Source organism: Bactrocera dorsalis, chromosome 5 (genome assembly GCF_023373825.1).
Source record: "Bactrocera dorsalis isolate Fly_Bdor chromosome 5, ASM2337382v1, whole genome shotgun sequence".
Classification (NCBI taxonomy): domain Eukaryota; kingdom Metazoa; phylum Arthropoda; class Insecta; order Diptera; family Tephritidae; genus Bactrocera; species Bactrocera dorsalis.
Window position 1 is genome coordinate 21,724,988 of NC_064307.1, and position 22,986 is coordinate 21,747,973.

The 22,986-nt window shown below is 37.2% G+C and overlaps 2 protein-coding genes across 3 annotated transcripts in view; both read right to left on the reverse strand.

Annotated features, from left to right (window-relative positions):
- The window catches only part of LOC105230077 (TOM1-like protein 2), a 245,553-nt gene that overhangs the window by 121,714 nt on the left and 100,853 nt on the right, over positions 1-22,986 (reverse strand). The window lies entirely within an intron of this gene.
- LOC105230082 (CD82 antigen) overlaps positions 1-22,986 on the reverse strand; it is a 101,368-nt gene that overhangs the window by 26,629 nt on the left and 51,753 nt on the right. For both annotated transcript variants that reach the window (XM_049457616.1, XM_049457615.1), the window contains 3 exons: positions 14,325-14,434; positions 12,257-12,355; positions 4,804-4,932 (listed from right to left, as the gene is read on the reverse strand). In XM_049457616.1, the coding sequence (XP_049313573.1) occupies positions 4,804-4,932; positions 12,257-12,355; positions 14,325-14,390 (294 nt within the window). In that variant the 5' untranslated portion in view covers positions 14,391-14,434. The remainder of the gene's footprint in view (positions 1-4,803; positions 4,933-12,256; positions 12,356-14,324; positions 14,435-22,986) is intronic.

Genomic DNA, 22,986 nt, shown 5'->3' on the forward strand with positions numbered 1-22,986 from the left:
CATGTTTGCTGTACGAATAAAAAGGAAAAAACGGGATCCCGAAAATTTTCAAAACGGAAGTAAACAAATTTTTTATTTGGGATCCCTAAATAGTCTTTACTACACATGTTTCTTATACAAATCAAAAGCGTTTAAGAAAAAAACGGGATCCCGAAAAGTTTTGGAACGATACTAGATCCTTTTTTTCATTCGGAATCCCCCAAAAGATTCTATTACACATGTTTGCTGTACAAATCAAGAGTGTTTAAAAAAAAATGGGATCCCGACAATTTTCAGAACGGAACTAAACAAATTTTTTATCTGGGATCCCTAAAAATATTTTCTACTAAAAAATGTTTGCTGTACGAATATAGAGTTTTTAAGAAAAAAATCGGGATCTCGAAAAATTTCGGTACTGGGCAATTCAACTTATATTTTTAATAAATGTCATAAAGGGAAATATTTACATTTATCTTCGTAAAAAAAACGCGCTAACAAATTTTCTGACAATTAAAAAACTTTCTCCGCTCTGTGACGACGTGAAAATTGAAAAATTTTACCAGCGACACCAGAAAAATAAAAGAAAGTGTTAATCGTGCAGTCATGCATTGGGAATCGTGTCTAGTGCTGCACCCTAAATTAAAGCCTAAAAAACACAAATAATTATTTTAGCTTATAATGCGCCTACCCAACCTGGGCCCCAGTGACTGTCCTTTAGTTTATCTCATCTATGTTTTTTTGTTTTGCTAACGTTTTATTATGCACTTGTCTCGCATTCCGTCGATTATAATTTCCCCGAGGTTTTGTGACATTTTTTGTTTGGTTTTTTATCTTTGTTAACAATTCGAAACATACATACACACACATAGATGAATAGTTTGCCGTTGTCATTGAAAGTGAATTTTTCAAATTTTCAAGGTGCGGACTTGTCAACGTGCGCTGCATTCAACCGTTTAGCGTTGTTATATACAAACGACTGTCATTGTAGGTACAAGTACACTGCGCATGCGCCACTGCGCTTTAACCAAAAAGCCTGACAATTGCCTGCAAATTCGTTTTTCATGTTCACGATTTCTTTCTTTTGGTTTGGTTTTGAAATTTCATCATTTTTTCTTTTCAATTTTTGATTTACTTTGTCTACAGTCGCGTGCAGTGAAATCTTCCCTGCTATGCATTGTAATTACGGGATTCCATGGCTGCTGCTCAATAGCTTTATTTATAGCTTTTTTTACATTCAAAGTTTAGCATGATGACTCGCTTGTCGGGTGGCTGGCTGACTGATCATTATGCTGGCTGCTATCATAAATTGCCAATTACATCATTACCAGCACGACTAACAAGCAAAGCACAACAAACTATACAATAATATTGGACAAGCAAAATTCAGTTAACGAAGTATTGCAAATATTTATCGTTGCACAGTGGGATTTTTTAGAAAAAAGTTTGCAAAAACTATTACTAAGACAAAACGCAATAATACTACTATACATACATAAAGCAAATTCCACGCAAGAACCTGATTTTAATCGAACGGTTAATATGACAGCTTAATCCTATAGTGGTTCGATACCGGTGGTTCCTTCTACTGAGCAATTTTTTGGACAGAAAAGAGTGAGCGCTGAATTTTAGATCGATATCTCAAAAGCTGAAGGGCTAGTATGAATATAATCAGACATACCTACAACAGATAGTCGGATATTGCTAAACTGATATATACTCGTACTTCACAGGGTCTCTGACGTGGCAAACTTAATAACGGGTGATTTTTTTGAGGCTAGGATTTTCATGCATTAGTATTTGACAGATCACGTGGGATTTCAGACATGGTGTCAAAGAGAAAGATGCTCAGTATGCTTTGACATTTCATCATGAATAGACTTACTAACGAGCAACGCTTGCAAATCATTGAATTTTATTACCAAAATCTGTGTTCGGTTCGAAATGTGTTTCGCGCTTTACGTCCGATTTATGGTCTACATAATCGACCAAGTGAGCAAACAATTAATGCGATTGTGACCAAGTTTCGCACTCAGTTTACTTTATTGGACATTAAACCAACCACACGAATGCGTACAGTGCGTACAGAAGAGAATATTGCGTCTGTTTCTGAGAGTGTGGCTGAAGACCGTGAAATGTCGATTCGTCGCCGTTCGCAGCAATTGGGTTTGTGTTATTCGACCACATGGAAGATTTTACGCAAAGATCTTGGTGTAAAACCGTATCACATTCAGCTCGTGCAAGAACTGAAGCCGAACGATCTGCCACAACGTCGAATTTTCAGTGAATGGGCCCTAGAAAAGTTGGCAGAAAATCCGCTTTTTTATCGACAAATTTTGTTCAGCGATGAGGCTCATTTCTGGTTGAATGGCTACGTAAATAAGCAAAATTGCCGCATTTGGGGTGAAGAGCAACCAGAAGCCGTTCAAGAACTGCCCATGCATCCCGAAAAATGCACTGTTTGGTGTGGTTTGTACGCTGGTGGAATCATTGGACCGTATTTTTTCAAAGATGCTGTTGGACGCAACGTTACGGTGAATGGCGATCGCTATCGTTCGATGCTAACAAACTTTTTGTTGCCAAAAATGGAAGAACTGAACTTGGTTGACATGTGGTTTCAACAAGATGGCGCTACATGCCACACAGCTCGCGATTCTATGGCCATTTTGAGGGAAAACTTCGGACAACAATTCATCTCAAGAAATGGACCCGTAAGTTGGCCACCAAGATCATGCGATTTAACGCCTTTAGACTATTTTTTGTGGGGCTACGTCAAGTCTAAAGTCTACAGAAATAAGCCAGCAACTATTCCAGCTTTGGAAGACAACATTTCCGAAGAAATTCGGGCTATTCCGGCCGAAATGCTCGAAAAAGTTGCCCAAAATTGGACTTTCCGAATGGACCACCTAAGACGCAGCCGCGGTCAACATTTAAATGAAATTATCTTCAAAAAGTAAATGTCATGAACCAATCTAACGTTTCAAATAAAGAACCGATGAGATTTTTGCAAATTTTATGCGTTTTTTTTTTTAAAAAAAGTTATCAAGCTCTTAAAAAATCACCCGTTATATTGTGTTTAAAGAAAATATTGTACCTGTTTTATATATTTTTATTTTATAAAAAAGATGCCAACTCAAGTTTATTGAGATGTTTAGCCAATCAACCAATATTTTTGGTATAAAGTTAGTAATAAGTATACTCGGAAGGTCTCATATTCTGTACCTGGGACTTCAGAATATATAGCCAGACTTGGACCACTTAATTAATTGGTAATTGTTAGAGAGTCTAAGTAGGATCGAGTCCAGAATCGAGATCATCCAACAGTAGACCCAGGAAATGACGGGGTCGCACCATATGGAGAGTGGTGTCAGATGTATGGGTTAGCAGGACATGCAAAGAGGTGGTTGGTGTCATGCGGTACACATTGCATGCTGGACATAAGTTTGATATGTCAGGGTCGATAATGAATAAGTAGGAACTTAACTCTCGATTCTCGCCGTAACTCGAGGTCTTCGTCTGTAATGGATGGTGGTTTCACAACAAGTACGCCATTCAGTGAGAGGGAGTCGGAGAAGGTGTTGGCTCCACTGTGAATGGCGGTCAGTGCATGTCTGAAGTTTGTTACGTTCGAAGTCCGGTCAGCGTATTGTTTTCTGTCGTCGACGTAGTTGAGAAAGGACCTCTTCATGTTCCTCAGCAGAAACTGATTGGAGAAGAGTTTCTTATGCTTCTTAACTGGGAGCATATGGGACTCAGTGTGCAGGTATTCGATGTGAAATATCATGAGGCATCCTGTTGTAGTCCGGAGTGCAGTGTTCTGACATAGTTGTAGGTCCCTCGACTGCCTTTCAGTACATATAGGCGACTATATTGTTGCGGCGTAGTTAAAGACCGGCCGGCCGATAGCTTTGTATGTTTCTAACAACGTTTCTTTGCCTTTTCCCCATGTGCTCCTGGCTAGAGGATTTTGTTGCGGCTCTGTATTTTGGCAATAATCGCGGTCGTGTGAGGAGTGAAGGAGTACAATTGTTCGAATGTCACTCCTAAAATCTTAGGGTTACTGACAGTCGGATGGTGTAGTATGATATTTAGGCGTGGTTGAAGCCTGAATTCAAACTATAAAGATATCGAGAAAATGATTGTACGGTAGAGTAGTTGTGGAGATCTGGTATAAAAAGCTTGTAAGGGCGGTTGGCGTGGTTAATAACCGATTTAACCCTTTTTCACCTTGTATAAAGGCATGAGGGAGAGTGACTCTCACTCACTCAGTTACAGCTTTGGCAAGCATGTATCTTTATTAACTCTATTAGAAGGAGGAGCCACGCCCACTTTTCAAACCACAGCTTTCTCTTCTCATTGTAATTGTGTTTAAAATATTTAATATTAATTCGCAAAAAATGTTTTTCATAAATGTACATTATTTTATTTGTGGAATGAATTTGTAGACCGTCATCAATAAATGTCTGATTATTTCATTCAGTATTGTTTTGAGGAGTTTTGAGTATGGGAGGGAATACTTCATGAAGACGATTTGTTGTGAATACAATAAATTAAAGACAGAGTCAGGCAATATGCTTTCAAAAGCAAATGTATACTTATTAATATGACCTACAGTTAGCACATTCCTTTACCTTCAGTCTATTCATTTCAGAAATATATTTATGAATTCTTTCAACTGTCCGTTTATCCACACCACCTTTCCAGTCATTGTACTTTCACTTTGATTCTTAGAAATATTTGTGAAAGTGAAATTAATTACACTTCTACAATCTTTTGCTTAGGGTTTGGTAAATTTTTTAGACATAAGACTTTTCATCTACCACTTACCGTTGTCAGCAGGCAACGCGACTCACGTATCGCGCCACAGTAGCCGAGGAAGCTCATGAAGAACATAACGGCGCCGATAGCAATCAAAACGTACGCCATCTGCTCGATGACACGCGGCTGTGTGAATTGCTGCAACGAAAGAAAACGCATCAAAAATATTTAATAATTTAAAGTAAATTTTTGGAAATAAAGCAAAAAAGTTGAAAATATTGTTTTTTTGCCTTCATAGTTGTACAAAAAATAGTAGAATAGTGGAATAAATAACAGAAACCATAAAGTACTATTAAAATTTATGAAGAAGTAGTTAAATACACAAATGAAAATGAAAGCCACTCGGTACGTGAGCGTAGAAACTTAAATAAATGTGATTGAGGTATGTAAAGCTCGTTGACCGTTGGCTTGCGTGGCACAAAAAACGTGAGAACCACGTTCCACTTAATGAAAAGCAAAAATTGAAATTTCGACTGCTGCTTCAGTTTTTGAAACCTTTAGCCATATAATTAGTTGTGCTTCTTGTTTATCTTACTCTTCCCTCGTTGTTGCTTAAGTGTTAGTTCCAGAGTCGTGAATGGAAGAAATGATGAACAACTACTAAAGAAATATATATTTTAGTTCTTAAGTCCAAAGACGGCGAATACGAATAGTTTTCTGCCATTATCGCGATGCAGTGTACTCGGAATTCCTTCTGACCAGCCAAACTGTCAACAAGAAATACTTTTAGAGTATTATGCATCGTTTGCGCAAAGCTATTCGTAAAAGGAGGCCGGAATTATGGACTGACAATTCTTAGTTTTTGCACCACAATAACGCACCATCACATACTGTATTGATTATTCGTGAGTTTTTCGGAAACATTTCAATCAACGCAACGACCGTTGCCTAATTTAGCTCCGAGTGATTTCTGGCTACTCACCAAACTAAAATGATCGTTCCGGGGAAACCTTTTTGAGTCAATTGCAGACATTAAATGTAAATCGCCAGGCGCATTGAAGACTACTCCAGATATTGACTTTAACAACTGTTTCGAGAATTGAAAAGGGAGATTACTTGAACGGCATAGATTTTGAATAATGAATTAAAAACTCTAAAATTATATACAAAATTCTTCTATTGAAACCATTTAAAATGGCTGCGTACGAAAATAAGCTCGATGTATGGGCTAGGTAACGCAAAATCCCATGGCTCGAATTTCCTTCAATGAGTCAAAGCTGAATCGCAAGAAATTGATCCATTGCTGAAGCAAATAATTGTGATGGGTCACGTATGAAAATAACGTATTGCCGGCGTAAGTCGGCGTAAACGGTGGCCAAGGCAGGATTAAAGATCAGGAAACCCTTTGCTGTGTGTTTGGTGAAATTGGCAGATAATCTTCTGCCATGTGCTGTTTCCAAACCCTTAACTCGGACTAGTACTGAAAGCAGTTGGATCATCTAAAGAAAACAATCACCGAAATGCGAAACTTTATACAATAAAAAAAATTGTGTTTTATCAGGAAACTACATATTCGAAATATTATAAATAACGGATGCATCAATAAGGAGTGCTGCAAAGGTTTTTAGATAAAAACAAAAACGGTTTGGGATATCAATGAAACTCTTACCCTTGTAAAAGTATATTTGTTGCCATTATGTATGAAACTCGATTTTTTTGAATGGCCACCACGCGCACGCTCGCAGAAGTCCGAGCGCTTGAATCAAATTTTCGACGGTTTTTCAAGCATAAATCGGCCGATACTAATGTAGTCGATGTCGATATTCGTACGAAGTTTATCAATCGTCGCTGGCTTGTTACCATAATACCATAGACTTGACGTAGCCCCACAAAAAATAGTCTAACGGTATCAAATCGCCCGGCGAGGGCGGCCATTTCACTGGTCATTTCGTGAGATAACAGTGCACCAAACTTGGTTTTCAAAAAAATCGATTGTGACATTCGCAGCGTGGCTATGCGGCCGCCGTCCTGTTGGGATCACATATTGTCCAAGTCCATATCATCCAATTCGGATCAAATATATAACGGTTATCATTGAGCGGTAGCGATTCCCATTTACAGTAACGTGTCGGTCGTGATCATCACGGAAGAATGGCGGCCCAATGACGACGGCGGCCTATAAACCGCACCAAACCGTAATTTTTTTCAGGATGAAATGGTGACTCATGGAGCTGGTGTGGATTGCTGCCTGACCAATAACGCACATTTTGCTTATTGACGAAGCCCTTCAGCCAGAAATGAGTCTCATCATTGAAGATGATTACTTCGATGAAAAGCCGGATCATTTTCAAGTTGTTGCTTAGCCCAATTCACGAAGATACGACGATTATGGTGAACAAGCGGCTTAAGTTCTTAGGTCAATTTGATCTTGTAAGAGCGTAGGCGAAGATCAATTAGTAAAATTCGTCACAACGACGTCACAGAGATGCCCAACGCATGAGTATGACGTGTGAGAGACTGATATGGGTTTTCCTCAATTGTTGCGCTGACGGCCGCAATATTCTCGACACTACGGGCACTTCTTTATCTCACTGGCACGGGAACATTTTGTTCTGTGCTGGTATCGGTCTACTTTTGTAGCGTCCCTATTGAAAACTCCGTTATAAGTATAATATCATACATAAATAGTTTTTTAAAGAGGAGGGAAGTTTGTCACAGGTTGGAAATACTCGGTATAAAAGTTCGGAGACCTTATCAATATACTTGTATGTCAATGATGCGGATTTTACGTTATCTGTTTATCAAAGTTATGTATATTAGAAAGTATTTCGACCAAAAAAATGTCAATATTGGTAAAAATGGTCGACTATATGTATAAAATTATACAATCAGTGCACAGAATTGCCAACTGCAAGTATTTTGCCATTTTCAAACTTAATTTTAAAGCAACTTTAACGAAGGCCTGAAACACTCTACACTCATTTGAAAAACATGTCACAGCAAATTAAACAGAAACATGCATATTTCACACTCAGAAAAGTAATAAAAAAATTAAAATAAGAAATAAAGTAAAACATCAATAAAAAAGCTAACAAAAAAGAAAGTAAAAATGCATTTTTTCACGTGCCCTTTTCGCCTCTAATACAGGAATGTGCATTTATAAAGGGTGATTTTTTAAGAGCTTGATAACTTTTTTTTAAAAAAAAACGCATAAAATTTGCAAAATCTCATCGGTTCTTTATTTTAAACGGTCGATTGGTTCATGACATTTACTTTTTGAAGATAATTTCATTTAAATGTTGACCGCGGCTGCGTCTTAGGTGGTCCATTCGGAAAGTCCAATTTTGGGCAACTTTTTCGAGCATTTCGGCCGGAATAGCCCGAATTTTCTTCGGAAATGTTGTCTTCCAAAGCTGGAATAGTTGCTGGCTTATTTCTGTAGACTTTAGACTTGACGTAGCCCCACAAAAAATAGTCTAAAGGCGTTAAATCGCATGATCTTGGTGGCCAACTTACGGGTCCATTTCTTGAGATGAATTGTTGTCCGAAGTTAAGTTTCCCTCAAAATGGCCATAGAATCGCGAGCCTGTGTGCATGTAGCGCCATCTTGTTGAAACCACATGTAAACCAAGTTCAGTTCTTCCATTTTGGCAACAAAAAGTTTGTTAGCATCGAACGATAGCGATCGCCATTCACCGTAACGTTGCGTCCAACAGCATCTTTGAAAAAATACGGTCCAATGATTCCACCAGCGTACAAACCACACCAAACAGTGCATTTTTTCGGGATGCATGGGCAGTTCTTGAAACGGCTTCTGGTTGCTCTTCACCCCAAATGCGGCAATTTTGCTTATTTACGTAGCCATCAACAGAAATGAGCCTCATCGCTGAACAAAACACGCGCGCGAAACACATTTCGAACCGAACACTGATTTTGGTAATAAAATTCAATGATTTGCAAGCGTTGCTCGTTAGTATTCTATTCATGATGAAATGTCAAAGCATACTGAGCATCTTTCTCTTTGACACCATGTCTGAAATCCACGTGATCTGTCCAAATACTAATGCATGAAAATCCTAACCTCAAAAAAATCACCCGTTATTTAATATACACTGTGAAAATAACTACATACTGCATGTAGATAAGCATCAATGTATACGCAATCGTTTGCCTGCGATCACAGCGAGCGTTGTGCTTTTAAAGTTCATTGACCGAACTTCTTGATTGCATTTTAACTTTTCACCCACGAATGGTGTTGCCAACAATTAGTGCACTTTACCGATTGCTCACATGCAGGTAAATTGAAATTAGTATTGTTGGTGGACATTATGCCAAATGGACCTGCAACACAGGCGGTCGACTTGGGTGCATGCCGAAATATACAGTTAAGTGCGGTTTCGTATTTAACGAACATTTTAAACCGAACCATTATACGAGTAGTATGTGCATATTTTCACTTCTGTTCGACTTCATTAAAATAGATACAGATGCACATAACACTAAGCATTTTACAGCAGTAATTTGCCTGCACGTTCGCCGCTCACCATTCGTGTGGAAAGTGTCCAAAGGCTGGGCGCCAAAGGGTGCGTACGTATGCTAATCGTTAAGAGTGTGGTCAGTGGTGGTGGTGCTGCCGAGGTTTTTGGTGAAAGTTATAAATGTTTCGGCACAGCTCATTGAGTGTATATTTGCATGTCTGTGTGTATATGTGAATGTGTCTTAGTTGGCCCAACCCAATTCGATTTGCCGACAAGATTTCCTTATTCATATGTTTCCTGAATTCACTATCATTTTGCTTACATTCAGTTTGCATTTGAGTTAAGTTGTTATATAAAAATATATACAAGCTATGCTGCAATAAAGTACTTTTCTGTGTTTCTAAAATGGTGGATAATTAGGTCAAAACCACCACCATTGGATCTCTTATGTCATTCAATGGGGAATCCATTTTTTAATATTTGGAACATTATGAATAACACATTTGTATTAAGATAAAAGGGTCATGAAAATGTTTGCAGGTCAAAGAAAATACACTGTACAAAAAATGAGGAGAAATGGAGTATGCTCAAAAATATAGAATTTATTTGTTTGAGAGCCCATAATAAACGATAAATAGCAACTCTTAAACACCTTCCTTTGAAATACTTAATTATATTTGTTTTAAAGACTTTACGAATTGCCTAGTTATTGATCTAGTTGTTAATTAAGTTGGTACGAAGTTTGTAATATCCAGGAGAAATCGTCATAGAGCCTATAATGTAACGAGTGATCCAAGTAGAGATGTAGAAGAACTTTTTCAACAGCCTTTTTTTGACAAATCACGCTGGAGTCCTGTCAAGCTCTCATATTATTTATGTTCAATATTGTTTTACACTTCAGCGTGGAAAGACTTACGCTTGAACAACGTTTACAAATCATTCGACTTTAATACGAAAATTCACGTCCTGTAAAGAATATGTTTCGTGCGCTTCGCCCAACTTATGGTCAACATAATCGGCCTACGGAGCGTACTTTTCGCAAACCCATCATCCATATTGAGACCCAGCATTCATTATAGGATAATATTCGATCGAATAGACCACGTCAAACAGACAGTAAGGAAACTACAACAGCCGTAGCTGAGAATGAGATCTATGGTGAGTGTGAGACCGTGTTGAGTCGATTCGGCAGCAACCCGGACTGACGTATGGAACGACTTGGCTTGTGTAAGAACTGTATCCGCTCGAACTTCCCAAGCGACATCGTTTCGCTCTATGGGCTCTTGTAAATGTTCCAAGAAGATCGAGGTTGTACATCAAGACGGATCCTATGAAGGTCGTCTAAAATCAGTTGCTGTTCCCGAAACTATTGTTGCTTCTAGAAAACTGATATTTTAAGATCGTCATGTGACCTATGGTGAGATTGAGACAACTATATGCGTTAGTGAGACCAGCTTACAGTCAATATGGCTTCAATATTTGCAACAAGAATTCGTTTACGTTGAATCCCATAAAATTTGTCGATCGCTCAAGAAAAGGCTCATGTCGATTGGGCGAGAGAAAAGTCAAAAAAATATGATAGCATAACAATAACACTGGAGCAAAGCGGAGCAGGAAATTTTCAGTGGTACATAACCGTTTAATTGTCAGTTGTCTTTCAAGAAATCAGGGAAACCAAGCGCGAACACGGATAACTCTACCCCATGACATTAAGAAGATCGTCTTTCAACTCGTTCGTCGAGATGTTTCAGAGAAATTTTCCTCACCGTTTGTGCTAACAGCAAAGAAAAATGCTTTAAAGATTTCGGGAGCTAATTACAAAAAATTAGAAAATTCTTATAAAAGCCTGCTTATCTTCGAAAATATTTACCTTATCAACTTCACATTAATGGAGAATATTTTCCATACATATCTGTATTTTGTCACTTAAAATGTAAAATAAGGTAACATCACTTTATACAGGTTAATACGAGTAGGCGAGGAAAATCGATATAGGAGAAACCATCATTTTGAAATAAAATTTGGGTTTTGGTTATACAATTGTTAAATATTGATTATATGTTGGTTACATCTGAGGGCGGAAGCTTGAATTTAATCGATATTCCATATTAAAAATGATTTAGAGAATCATATGCAATAAATAAATCAATTTCGACTTTTTTGATGAGACGTTATTTTGCATTTCAGGTGACGGTTTATACTTTTGAATCGATTTTTTTATATTCACTTTAAGTGGATTTCATATACTTATACATATCATCTATGAAGAATATGAAAATAACTTATTGAATCGAGTTAGAATCTTATTAAGTCAAATGATAAATTCTCTCAGTGTAAAAATTTATGTCGTAATCAAATATTCGATTGCGTAAAATCGCCGGAAGAATTTTATTTTTATTTCTTCCTTAGCTTTTGAGGAAAAAGAAAGAACAGAGCATATTTTACGAGTTTTAGATAATAAATATCAATGCGGCGGGCACAAAATAAACACGCAAATGCCAAACAAATCAAATATTGTATATATGTATATATTTATGTACATATATAATAATTCACCGTTGGCTATCCATTTGATAGCAAAGGACGTGGCGCCCATAATTGCGAGCCATCAAATCTTGATAAGGCGACAGTGACATGCACGGGCGGCAGACAGGTGCACAGACCGAGACAAAGAAGCGTCCATGAACAAGCAGACAACGAGCCGAATGCTCAGAGTCAATAAAAGCTATTTTTAATATTTTAGTAGGCAAAGCTGATTGCAGGGGTTTCCTTTGGCTTCGGGGGTTGCAATATGGATTGTGCAACATGCAACACTAGCTAAACAAATAGTCAAAATTGACCGTTATACAACGCTGAAAATAAAATCAAAAATAATTGAGGTGATTATGCTGGTGTTGGCGCACTTTTCCATAATCACAGGGTGTTTCGTTGTAAATAATTGTATATTTTTATTTATATGAATGTGTAATTAAATATATAGTATGTGCAGTATATACATATATGTGTATAAATTGTGCTATTAAAATTAATATAACGGTACTTACGGTTATTTGATCGCTTTCCACCATCTTGAGCAATGCAATTAGCGAGGCTTTGTCGACCGCCAGCCAAATGCCAGTGCCCAGCACGATTGTGCCAACGACCTGTGGTTAAATAAATACGAAAATAAATAAATAAACACATTTTTATATATTTAGAAAAAAGTATCAAAAATAATATTGTAGCGGAAAAAGGTTATGCAAACAAATGGAAGAAAGTGTGAATTTTAGTATCAAAACAAATGCACCAACGCGGATGTGGTGCAGGCGAAATGCAAATATGCCGAGCTCAAAATTTTAGTACACCTTTGTGTGAATGCATTTGTATATACATACATATTTGTATGTGTTAGCGATATCAATTTCAGTTTAAAATGACATTTAAAGTTGTTAGACGAGGGCAGTTTGATGAATCGGGAATTTCATATTTTTTAACCCAACAACACTTGTTCACCTAAGTAATACATAATTGTTTACTTATCTACTTCGATCCACCATTTAAGTTTGATAATCGTTGGAAACTGACGAATAAGGTCGAAATGAGTATTTTAATAAAAAAAATATTAATTTTCAGATTTACTCAATAACTATTTGTCCTTCTTTGACGCTTAAAATAGCCGAGTTTACAACAGCGCACAGTGTAACCAGATCCTTCTCCACCTGGTCTTTCCAACGGATGGAGGTCTTCTTGTTCTTTTGTTTCCCCGGCCGGTCATCCATTCGGACATCATGACCTGGCCATCGTAGCCGCCGTGTTGAGCCGATTCGGCGCCGTTGGCAGCAACCCGGACTGACGTATGGAACGACTTGGCTCGTACAAAATACTGCTTGTGTAAAAGAACTGTATCCGCTCGAACTTCCCAATCGACATCGTTTCGCTCTTTGGGCTCTTGAAAATGTTCCAAGAAATGTCTCTTAATTCGCTGAACTATGTCAACGACGTAGTATATCTCATAAAGCTCATCGTTCCATCGAATGCGATATTCGCCGTTGCCAAGGCACAAAGAACCATAAATCTTCCGCAGAGTCTTTCTTTCAAAAACTCGTAACGCCGACTCATCAGATGTTGTCCAGCTTCTGCACACGACGAGGATGATGATTGAATTCACCAGGAGTAGATTGAAGAATTCGCACGATAGGAAGTCGCCTCGTCTGAAACCTCGTTAGGTATCGAACAGTGGTAGAAGTCCTTCCCGACGGAACTTTTAGTGTTGCTCAAGTTCAGACACAACGGCATAGAGGCAAACCATTTTCATGCTGTCGAAAGAGGCTTTAAAATCCACGAAGATGTGGAGTTCGTGGATATTCCTTTCATAAGTATATTTCAAAACTTAGCACGTGGTGAGTATTTGGTCAGTTATTGTTTTTCCAGGCCTGAAGCCATACTGTTAAGGTCCAATTACGTTGACTGTATGCACCTGCCTTAGCATAGGCTAGCTATTCTGATATTTATTGAACCATTTCACATAGATAGTTCAAAAAGCCGGTCCGTATCCAAAGCTCCTAAGATAGAGTCGATACTGATCGACATTTCGAACTGTCCAAGTGGGATCGCCTTGAGTCTGCCACAAATTTATTGAGCTTTCCTGGTTTGCCGAAAGTATGACTGTCAAACTGTTCAAGTCTAAAAATGTTCCGTTTTATATACATATTCATCAAACCACCCTCGTATCGATATATGTACAGTATATTCGTACAAAAATGACTATGTGCATGTGTGTACTAGGTATGGCAATGTCATTCATTCATTTCTAAAACTGTTGGTGCATTTTTACTGAATATGAACGAGTACGAGTATTTAACCGTATAAAATCGTACAAAGCTAGATTTGCATATTTACTTTGTGGTTTAGTGAACCCGACGCCTTCGAGTGCAATAAATACGATTTTGTGGTCACAATGGAAAGTCAAAACAAGTTTTCACTTTTATTTGCGCATTTGTTTGGATACCGAGCAGCGCTCACGAATGCACAACACACTATACGAATAGTAGAGATATACTATTTTAACAGAGTGTATGTATGTGTGTTTGTATGTGCACGTAACTGCAATAAATATTTTGTTTTCATACTTACAAAAAAGAGGAAGTTGAAGAGGCATAGCAGATATTTGGCCAGCCAGACGCCACAATCGGAACCCATTTTGGCAGCTTTAGTGTTGTGATTGAGCGTTGAAAATGTGTAAGCTGCAAGAAAGAAAATTAAATAAAGATAAATAAAATATAGTTCAATAAATAAATAAATAAATAAATAGGGTAATAAATTCAAGTCATTGCATCAAATAAGAGTGAATCAATGAATACTGATTATTTTCTGCTTCCTCACTTTTATAAGAAAAAGACGCTAACAAGTAAAAACGTTAACTTTGGTTGCACCGAAACTACATAAACGACCATTCACAGAAGCACTGTCCTGTTTTTTATCGCTCAGTTTGAATGGCAGCCATATGCTATGTGATTATTACGATTTACTATAATATATTCTGACATTTTTCTGTTCCCTGGGACGATAACCCTTGCTAAATTTCGAGTAGATATCTAGTTTAATAAAAAAAATTTTCCATGCAAAGATTTGATTTTGATAGACCAGTTTGTATGCCGCTAACGGGTGATACAAGTAGAGATACTTTTTCAATAGCCTTTCTCAGATCGCGCGTGAGTCGTGTCGAGCTGTTCAACTTTGTAACGAAAATTTGCCAAGAAAATGGTCAACATAATCGGCCTACTGAGCGTACTCTTCGCAACACCATTACTCATCTTGAGACCTAGCTTTCATTATTGGATAATGTTCGATCAAATAGACCACGTCCAGCACGCAGTGAAGAATATACGAGTATAACAGCGGTAGCTGAGAATGTACTCGAAGATCGTAAAGAGTCGATTCGGCGTCGTGCGTAGAAACTCAGACGTATGGAATGACTTAGCGCATTTTACGTTAAGATCTTAAATTGAAAGCGTATAAAATTCAACCTGAAGAAATTCAAAAGCTACCATTTCATTCAGAAAAAACCAAGGTTCAGTGTGGCATATGTGCCGGTTGAATTATCGGTCCATATTTCTTCAAAATGATGCTGGTGAGCACGTAAACGTCAAGTCAATGGCGACCATGATAACCAACGATTTTATGTCTGAAAATGAAGCTTGTGATCTCGGCGATATTTGGTTTCAACAAGACAGCGCCACTTTCCACATATTGCATCAATCAATGGATTTAGAACATTGAGAACACGGTAAGCAGATAAATTCACTTTTTGGTCCGGTTGATTGGGCTCCAAGATCACACCATTACACTTTTCCCTGTGGGGATATGTTAAGTTTAAAGTCTATGCAGACAATCCCTCTTCGATTCAAGCCATGGTTTTACCTTTAAAAAAGTAGGGAACCTCGAAATAGATCACCCTTTATATGCTATAGTATCCCCTATCGACGGTTTAGACAATTGAGCCGTTTTCTGGGGTGAAATTAGATCAATATCTCAAAAGCCGATAGACTAATTAACGTATATACGGACAGACAACGGACACGGTAACGAAAATAAAAATATTATCCCAGAAGTTCCCCAAAACGAGTTTGTTACCACTAAATTATAATCCTTTCTTATACTGTGAAACATTAAAAATATGTAGATTTCTCTACTTAACAGATGACCTTAACAACCCTCTTAGAAACTTATTTTTACCGTTGAAGCAAAAGAAACGAGGCTCGATAAGATATCTATCAAAAAATTTATCACCACGACAAAGATATGGAATGAAATGGTCAACCGACTAATGCTATTACGAAAACATTCGAAAAATTTTTATAAAAGTTTTAAAAATTCTAAAGCCAAGTAGATTCTCTTTAGAGGAATAAAGACGAATATGAGAAGCAGGTGTAGTGTTTAAAAATTACATCAGCGTGAAAGGAACCTTGGATTCACTGTTGCATCCGGAAATAACTCAAATATTAGGAATAATTTGGGCGTTATAGTCGTTGAGCGTATATATGTACATAAGTACGCGTTCGTGCTGAATCTGCGACATACTCATCGTTAACAAAAATCATTTGATTGAACCCACCTGACAACCTTCCAGCATCACTTTGACATCTCACATCCATTTGATAAGAACCATAGAACATATACAGTCAACTACCACTTATAATCATTCACAAATGTATCATTCCAATATAAGTAGCGAGGTCAAAGTGGCCATCGGCACATATCCGAAACCTGCCAAAGCTATTTTTAGCATAATCAAAAGAGCATACAAATGGTATTAGAGGTTCAGTTACGGACAAAGCATATACATACATTTATGTGCATATATATACTTGTATATGTATATATTAAATAATATTTGTGGGTATAACTAATTTGAGCGTTGATTTTTCAAGTTTTGGTTATTAAATGCTCAGCGAGTTATTAGTCAAAATATGTCAGGCATGACTTTCGTTTTAGTATTAAGCTTTCTAATTAGCGCCAGCGAACGATATTCATTATGCTGGCTCATGCCTGTAACTTGAATACTGTTTACATATTTACATATTAATGGGTGCAAGGGCTTTTTGATAAATCGTTGATTTTTTCAATGTTATGTTTAATGATTGGAATACTGGATCTATCAATAGTCATACGCGTCCTTTCCTTTAAATAGACTTTTTTATAGTTTTTTCGAAAATCCAACAGTTTCGTTCAGACTACTTCTTTATATCTAAAGCTTCAATATTGCCTCTAACCGCTAGTAGTAAGAAGAACAGAACCTTACTTCTTTTGAGTGATGTACAGTCAACTCAGCTGAATACGCTGACTTAACGCTGACTCTTTTCATGTTTAACCAAAAAATCGGTCACAAACATCCAGGACAGTGAGAGTGAACTGATTAGCATTGACACGCTTTATATGTATCCAAAATATTAACAAAAATCAGTCAATCCTTCACGAATGGATCGTAGTTCAAAAGGAAGGAAGAGCCTTCTATCTCCAGCTTTCAATCAACTCTTGTTTTAGACTGTCAGATCACATTAGTGTTTTGCAAGCAGAAATGACAGCCATCAAAATGGCAGCAGATGTACCTCTTCGAAGATCATGAAGAGTCAATTCACCCTTTGGGCCGGTCAATTGGCCACCAATATTGTGTGGTATCATACCGGAAGACTGTTTTCTTGGGATATGTAAAGTTTATAGTCTATGTGGACGATCCCGCTTCGATTCAGGTCTTAAAGTGAAGCATCACACGTTTCATTCGCCAGTTACGTATCGAAATGCTCGAGCGAGTCATCCAATATTGAACTCAACGGATGAATCATTTGATACGTATCCGCAGCCAACATTTGAAAGAGATAAAATTCAAAAAGTAAAAGGTTCACGAGAAATCAATCCAACAAAGTCAAACTTTTTCGAAGAGTTCAAATCCTGTTATATGACGATTCACTTTGCTTACAATAAAAACTTATTCATATTGTACCAAATCGTTCCAATTTTGAACCAGAGGAAAGAAGCACGTGAAGGGAATACGAGAATTCGGCCGTTGCCACGACAGTCGGGCCTGAGTAACCAAAACGGACTCGGATTTTTATCCGCCTAAGGACTGTCAACTCGGTAACATGCCTTGAAATTACTTCAACTATGTTTTCTGCCGCTACAACAACAATACGAGAATTTTCTGGGAATTATGTGATAATACTTGTAATAAGACAGAGCTCAAATCGATTATACAAAAACTAACCGGACTTATTGAGCGACCCTCGTACATTTACCATGTAAACGTGAAGTAGTAATGAAAAGCTTAAAACGCGGTAAGAGGAAAATTGAAATTAAGCACATGTTGCACGCGCATACATATATGAGTATGCAAGTGCCTGCAACAACAAGGTAAATGCACAATGTTTTTGTTCTTGTTTACACAGTGGAAAGCTAAACAAATAAATAGATGCAGCTGTAATAACACTAAGCCACAAAAACAGTGCGACAAACAGACAGACAGACGAAGCATTAAAAAATTAACAAAACAACAACAATAAAAAACACGGCAGACATGATAATCGCGGTGGATATCGTAAATGCGACACTCCTCGGAAGAGACGACGGAAGAGAGACCCAACTTCATGTATTGTCTGTGTGTGTGTGCACTCGTCGCTTCGCTGCCGTTGTCAACGCAAGTCATTCGCGAGCAAAAGTAGTGCAATCGCGGATATGGAGCAGTTTATACCCACACACACACATACATATACATACACATATGTAACACTATCTTTTTCATCTGCGTATTGCAATTCCACTTAAGGGCAAATATGTTGCCGCAGTTGCGCATTTTTCCACTGTTGCACCTTGCCAAATATCTGTATAACTGTTATGGTATAAGCGAGTGACTAACTGGCGCTGCGAAAAGCCCTCGAGTCTTGAGTTGTCATGTTAATACATTCCGTTATTTGTGTTTCCATATGGATGTGTTGTAACGGCAGGCATTCACCAACGCGCTTGAGAGGTTAAACTCACCGGGTAACGGTAAAAAAGGAATTTAGTGACGAAATTCGCCTTAAAAAGCGGAGCATGTTGAATGATATCCAGACGGCTTTACATGGCCTGGAGACCCACATTGTGATAACTCGTTTGTCAAATAACATTAATGTGTGTATGACTTGATGTCAACTATATCATTATATCATTGGGTTGGACTGTTAAGTGAGCAGGACCAGCGGTAGGTGTGGCACAAGATCTGCATCCACGGGAAGGAACGGATTTCATGCGGCCAAGTGCTGTTCATTCGTAGTTCCAACAGGGTTTGGATCGGTAAGTAGCAAGTCGAATTATCATATTTTTAGACACACCTTGCAGCAGAGTTGCTCTATGTTCTTCTGGTCCGTGCTGACATTATTTTTAGGGGTGTGAGACAAATTTTTTCCAATCGAATGAGTTTTACAATATCCATGTGACCCTCCGCATATATAATACTTGTAATAGCTTTTTATCAAAGCTACACCTTAGAAAATTTTCACTTTCAGCTGAAAATGCAAGACAAATACTCTGTTTTGGAAATTCAAATGTATACTGTCAGGAGAACAAGAATATTATCGCCGCAGAAGGGTAGACAAACGATTCAGAGTAGTAGTACGTCTAAACTTGAAATGTATGTTTACAATTTTTTTTATAGGTTTAAGGAGTTACATGGGTATACGGGTTTCAACAAATCGATTTTTTTGTAAATTCTACAACACCTCTAGAATATTGACCTAAATTTTCAAGGCGATTAGAGTAATATTTTAGTTTCGGAGATACAGTTTTAAGAACTTGTGCGTTTGAGGTTATCGAGAAGTACTCAACCGATCTTCATGAAATTTTACACAGGTCATTGAGATACCATTCTTAAAGACTTGGTTCAAAGACTTTTTTTCGATTACAACTATTTAAAAAAAAATGTCCCGGAATTTTCACTGAAATTTAAATTTATTTGTAAAAATGTTTGCCAAAAATTAAATTTTCAGTTATTTTCCCTTCGTTCAAGTTCTAGGTTAAGATTTTAACTAAAACACATATTTTTTCACTTTAGATGATCATGTAAAGCGCCAAGATCATTCCGAATAAAACAACCACCATTTATAGATATTTTATCGGTAAGACACAAAAGTAGGAGGGGGAAGCTGTGACTTAAAACATTTGATATTTACACTTGAAAATTTTTTATTGAAAATTTGGGGTTTTTTGGTATTTTTTCAATATAAGGGGAAATAATAAATACTAAAAAAAAATACAGTATGTTTGGGGACATTAGAAGGTAAGTTTCTACTAAATTGCGCGAGTGAAGTTTGTTTTGTGCAAAATAAAAACAAAGAACCCACATACTTATTTGGTTATGTGCATTTTCCCACAAAGTTTGAGGTCTCTATACAGAAGTCATAGATCTTTTCATTGCCTACAACTTGGACACATAATTTTATAATACTATAGGACTCATAGTTTTTTCATAAATCGAGATAAGCCATTCCTAAGCCATAAAAATTCATTTATACACTCTAGTTCAATATTAATGATCACTCACTTAATCGAAATAAAATTTGGAAGAACCAAAAATGCGATGTGATTTTTGGATAACTCGCTAAGAGTTATCATTTTTGTATCAGGTTTTCCAATACGGTTGATATGATAACTAAGAGTCGTTTAAAATTTTATTATGGAAAAATATACCCAAGAACAACGTTCACAAATTATTAAATTCTATTATCAAAATAATCGTTCTCTATTTACAACTTTTCGTGCGCTTTTCCCATTGTATGGTCGTAATATTCGTCCAACTGTGCTCGCTATCTGTCAAATTGTTGAAAATTTCGTGCGTGCAATTTCTTTACACATTATTCAAGTGCCAATAAGACAAAAAAACCGTCAAAGTACTCGTAATGAATATATAGCTGCCGTTTAGGCAAGTGTTGCTGAAGACCGCAATTGGTCGATTCTAAGATGTTATCAAGAATTGGAACAGTCTCAAACACAAGCTGGTGGATTTTGAGAAAGACTTCGGTTTTGCATCCATTTTAATTGGCAAATCATTGGACCACCGTAAACGTCGTGAATTTGCTGATTTCGCCTTGAAAACGTTAACGATTTTTTAAGAAAAAAATCTTCTCGGATGAGGCTGTCGATTTTGATGTGGGGTTTGGTCTGGTGGAATCATCGGTCTGTACTTCTTTCGAAATAAAGCTGGTGACACCGTTGCTATCACTTAAGATGATATAGATCTATGATAACCAACTTTTTGTTGCCAACATCTGGTTGCAACAAGAAAAAAAAAAAGAAAAAGTAATAAAAAATTGGGTTCATAGCATTCGTTTCTGTAAAAGAAGTCGTGAAGGCCATTTAAATAATGTTATTTTCAAAATTAATTGTGTCCGATTGTAGTTCACATTAAGTCTCTTCAGTATCTTCGACTTGAGAGTTACTCTATTTTTAAGGAAATTCATAAAGGCATATTCTTAAAAACTCCGAATTGCAATGGAAGTGAGAATTGAATTTCTGTTTGACCTTAATTAGAATAACGTTAAATTTGTTAAGAGAGTAAGTTACCTGCTTGGGTTGGTAAGATCAAGATAGGACTATTTTAACATTTCACATTATAAACTTAAGACATAACATTTTAAATTCAGGCATTTATTGTCCAAAATTAATCAGATCGTAGAATTACTACGTAAATCCCTTCAGTACAACTACCGTTTTTTGATGTGTCTTCTGATTTGTCTGATCTACAGAAGGTGTTAACTCTAGTCAAATTCATATGTACGTCTCAGTTCAATATTACCAATAAAACTCCTTTGTCATAACGGTCAAAGAAATTTTTTTTTTTTGCGGAATGTAGTACAGTTAAGATAACGTAAAGTTGAGTTACATGTGTGCATCACGAATAGTTTACCGAACACTCAGGAAGACGCTAGCCAAACACGTAGAACAACAGTAGTCCAACAAGCTACGTGAGAAAACCATCAAAAGGGCCTGAGAAAATTGTGTGCGAACATTCTGCAGGCACTGGAGCAAAGGGCTGAAGGCTGAAATGAATACAGTTAATATGAGAATGGGAAATGAACAAGTACAACTGTACTCAGTTATGCATGTATGTGTATGCATTTGAATTGGAATAATGAATTTGCCACATATCTCAATGGGTCCCAAGAGTGGTAAGTGCAACGTAATAGTACCGTTCGATATGATAACTAACATTTGTATGTATGGTATGTACCGACAAACAGAACCGGAAGAGAAGAATGTACCACATATAGTATTATATTAGTATGTATGTATGGATGTGTGCACTTAGAATGTTAGCGGTTTGCACTTGTTTATGATTACGTTACGACCCAGCGATAAACCGGCGGCAGACCATATAAAGTGCGCTTGTTGTTATTGCCAGTGCCGTTGTTGCCAACTTTATTGTCTGCATTGTGAAATCAACCGCAAAGTGATTACATACACACACACATATTTGTAGATTTATCACTAGAACCGGCAAGTTGTTTCACGTATTTGGCTTCAATGGTTCCAGCTACTCGAACGGCTAATTCTTCGGCTGTTTGTTGCAACTGCGCAAGCCTAAAGGCATGCACATGTGTATGTGTGTGCAGCAGTTGGGTAATTATATTTAATTTGTATGTGTGGATGCAGTAGATTCCATTCAAGCATTCATTGCCAATTCAATTGAAAAATGTAGCAACAATTGTTGTTGCTGTTGCTTGACATCTGAGCAGTGATCTGTAATCGGCCGCTATGCTTAGCAGTGACTACAGTTATAAAATAAGTTTCCTATTTCGTTGGCAATTACATATTCGACTACTGTATTACATTGCAATGAGCAGATTATATGAATATATACATATACATATATACAAACATCTGTATATTTGTATATACATAAGAACCTACATACCTATGAATGCTGACAAGGTCTATTAACTATTTTAATTACCGATTCTTGCTTACTAAACACTTATTGCAGCGCTTGGATGTTAGACGTTTTGTTGGCGTTATGAATGTATATAGTTATCTCTCTTTTCTTCCATTTGAGGTAAAATTTTGGAAAAGTTTCGTTGAACCCGATTCGGGCGATTTTGAAAAACTTTGGATTCCTTGATTCCGTAGCCGATCTTCGGGAGAACCCTTAAAAAAGATATTATTTCTTGCATTATTACCTTACAAACATATCTAAAGTAGGTTATGGACAAATTTCCAGACGAATGGTGAAATTTTCCTCAGCGAATCGAAAAACGGACTTTCGAGAAAA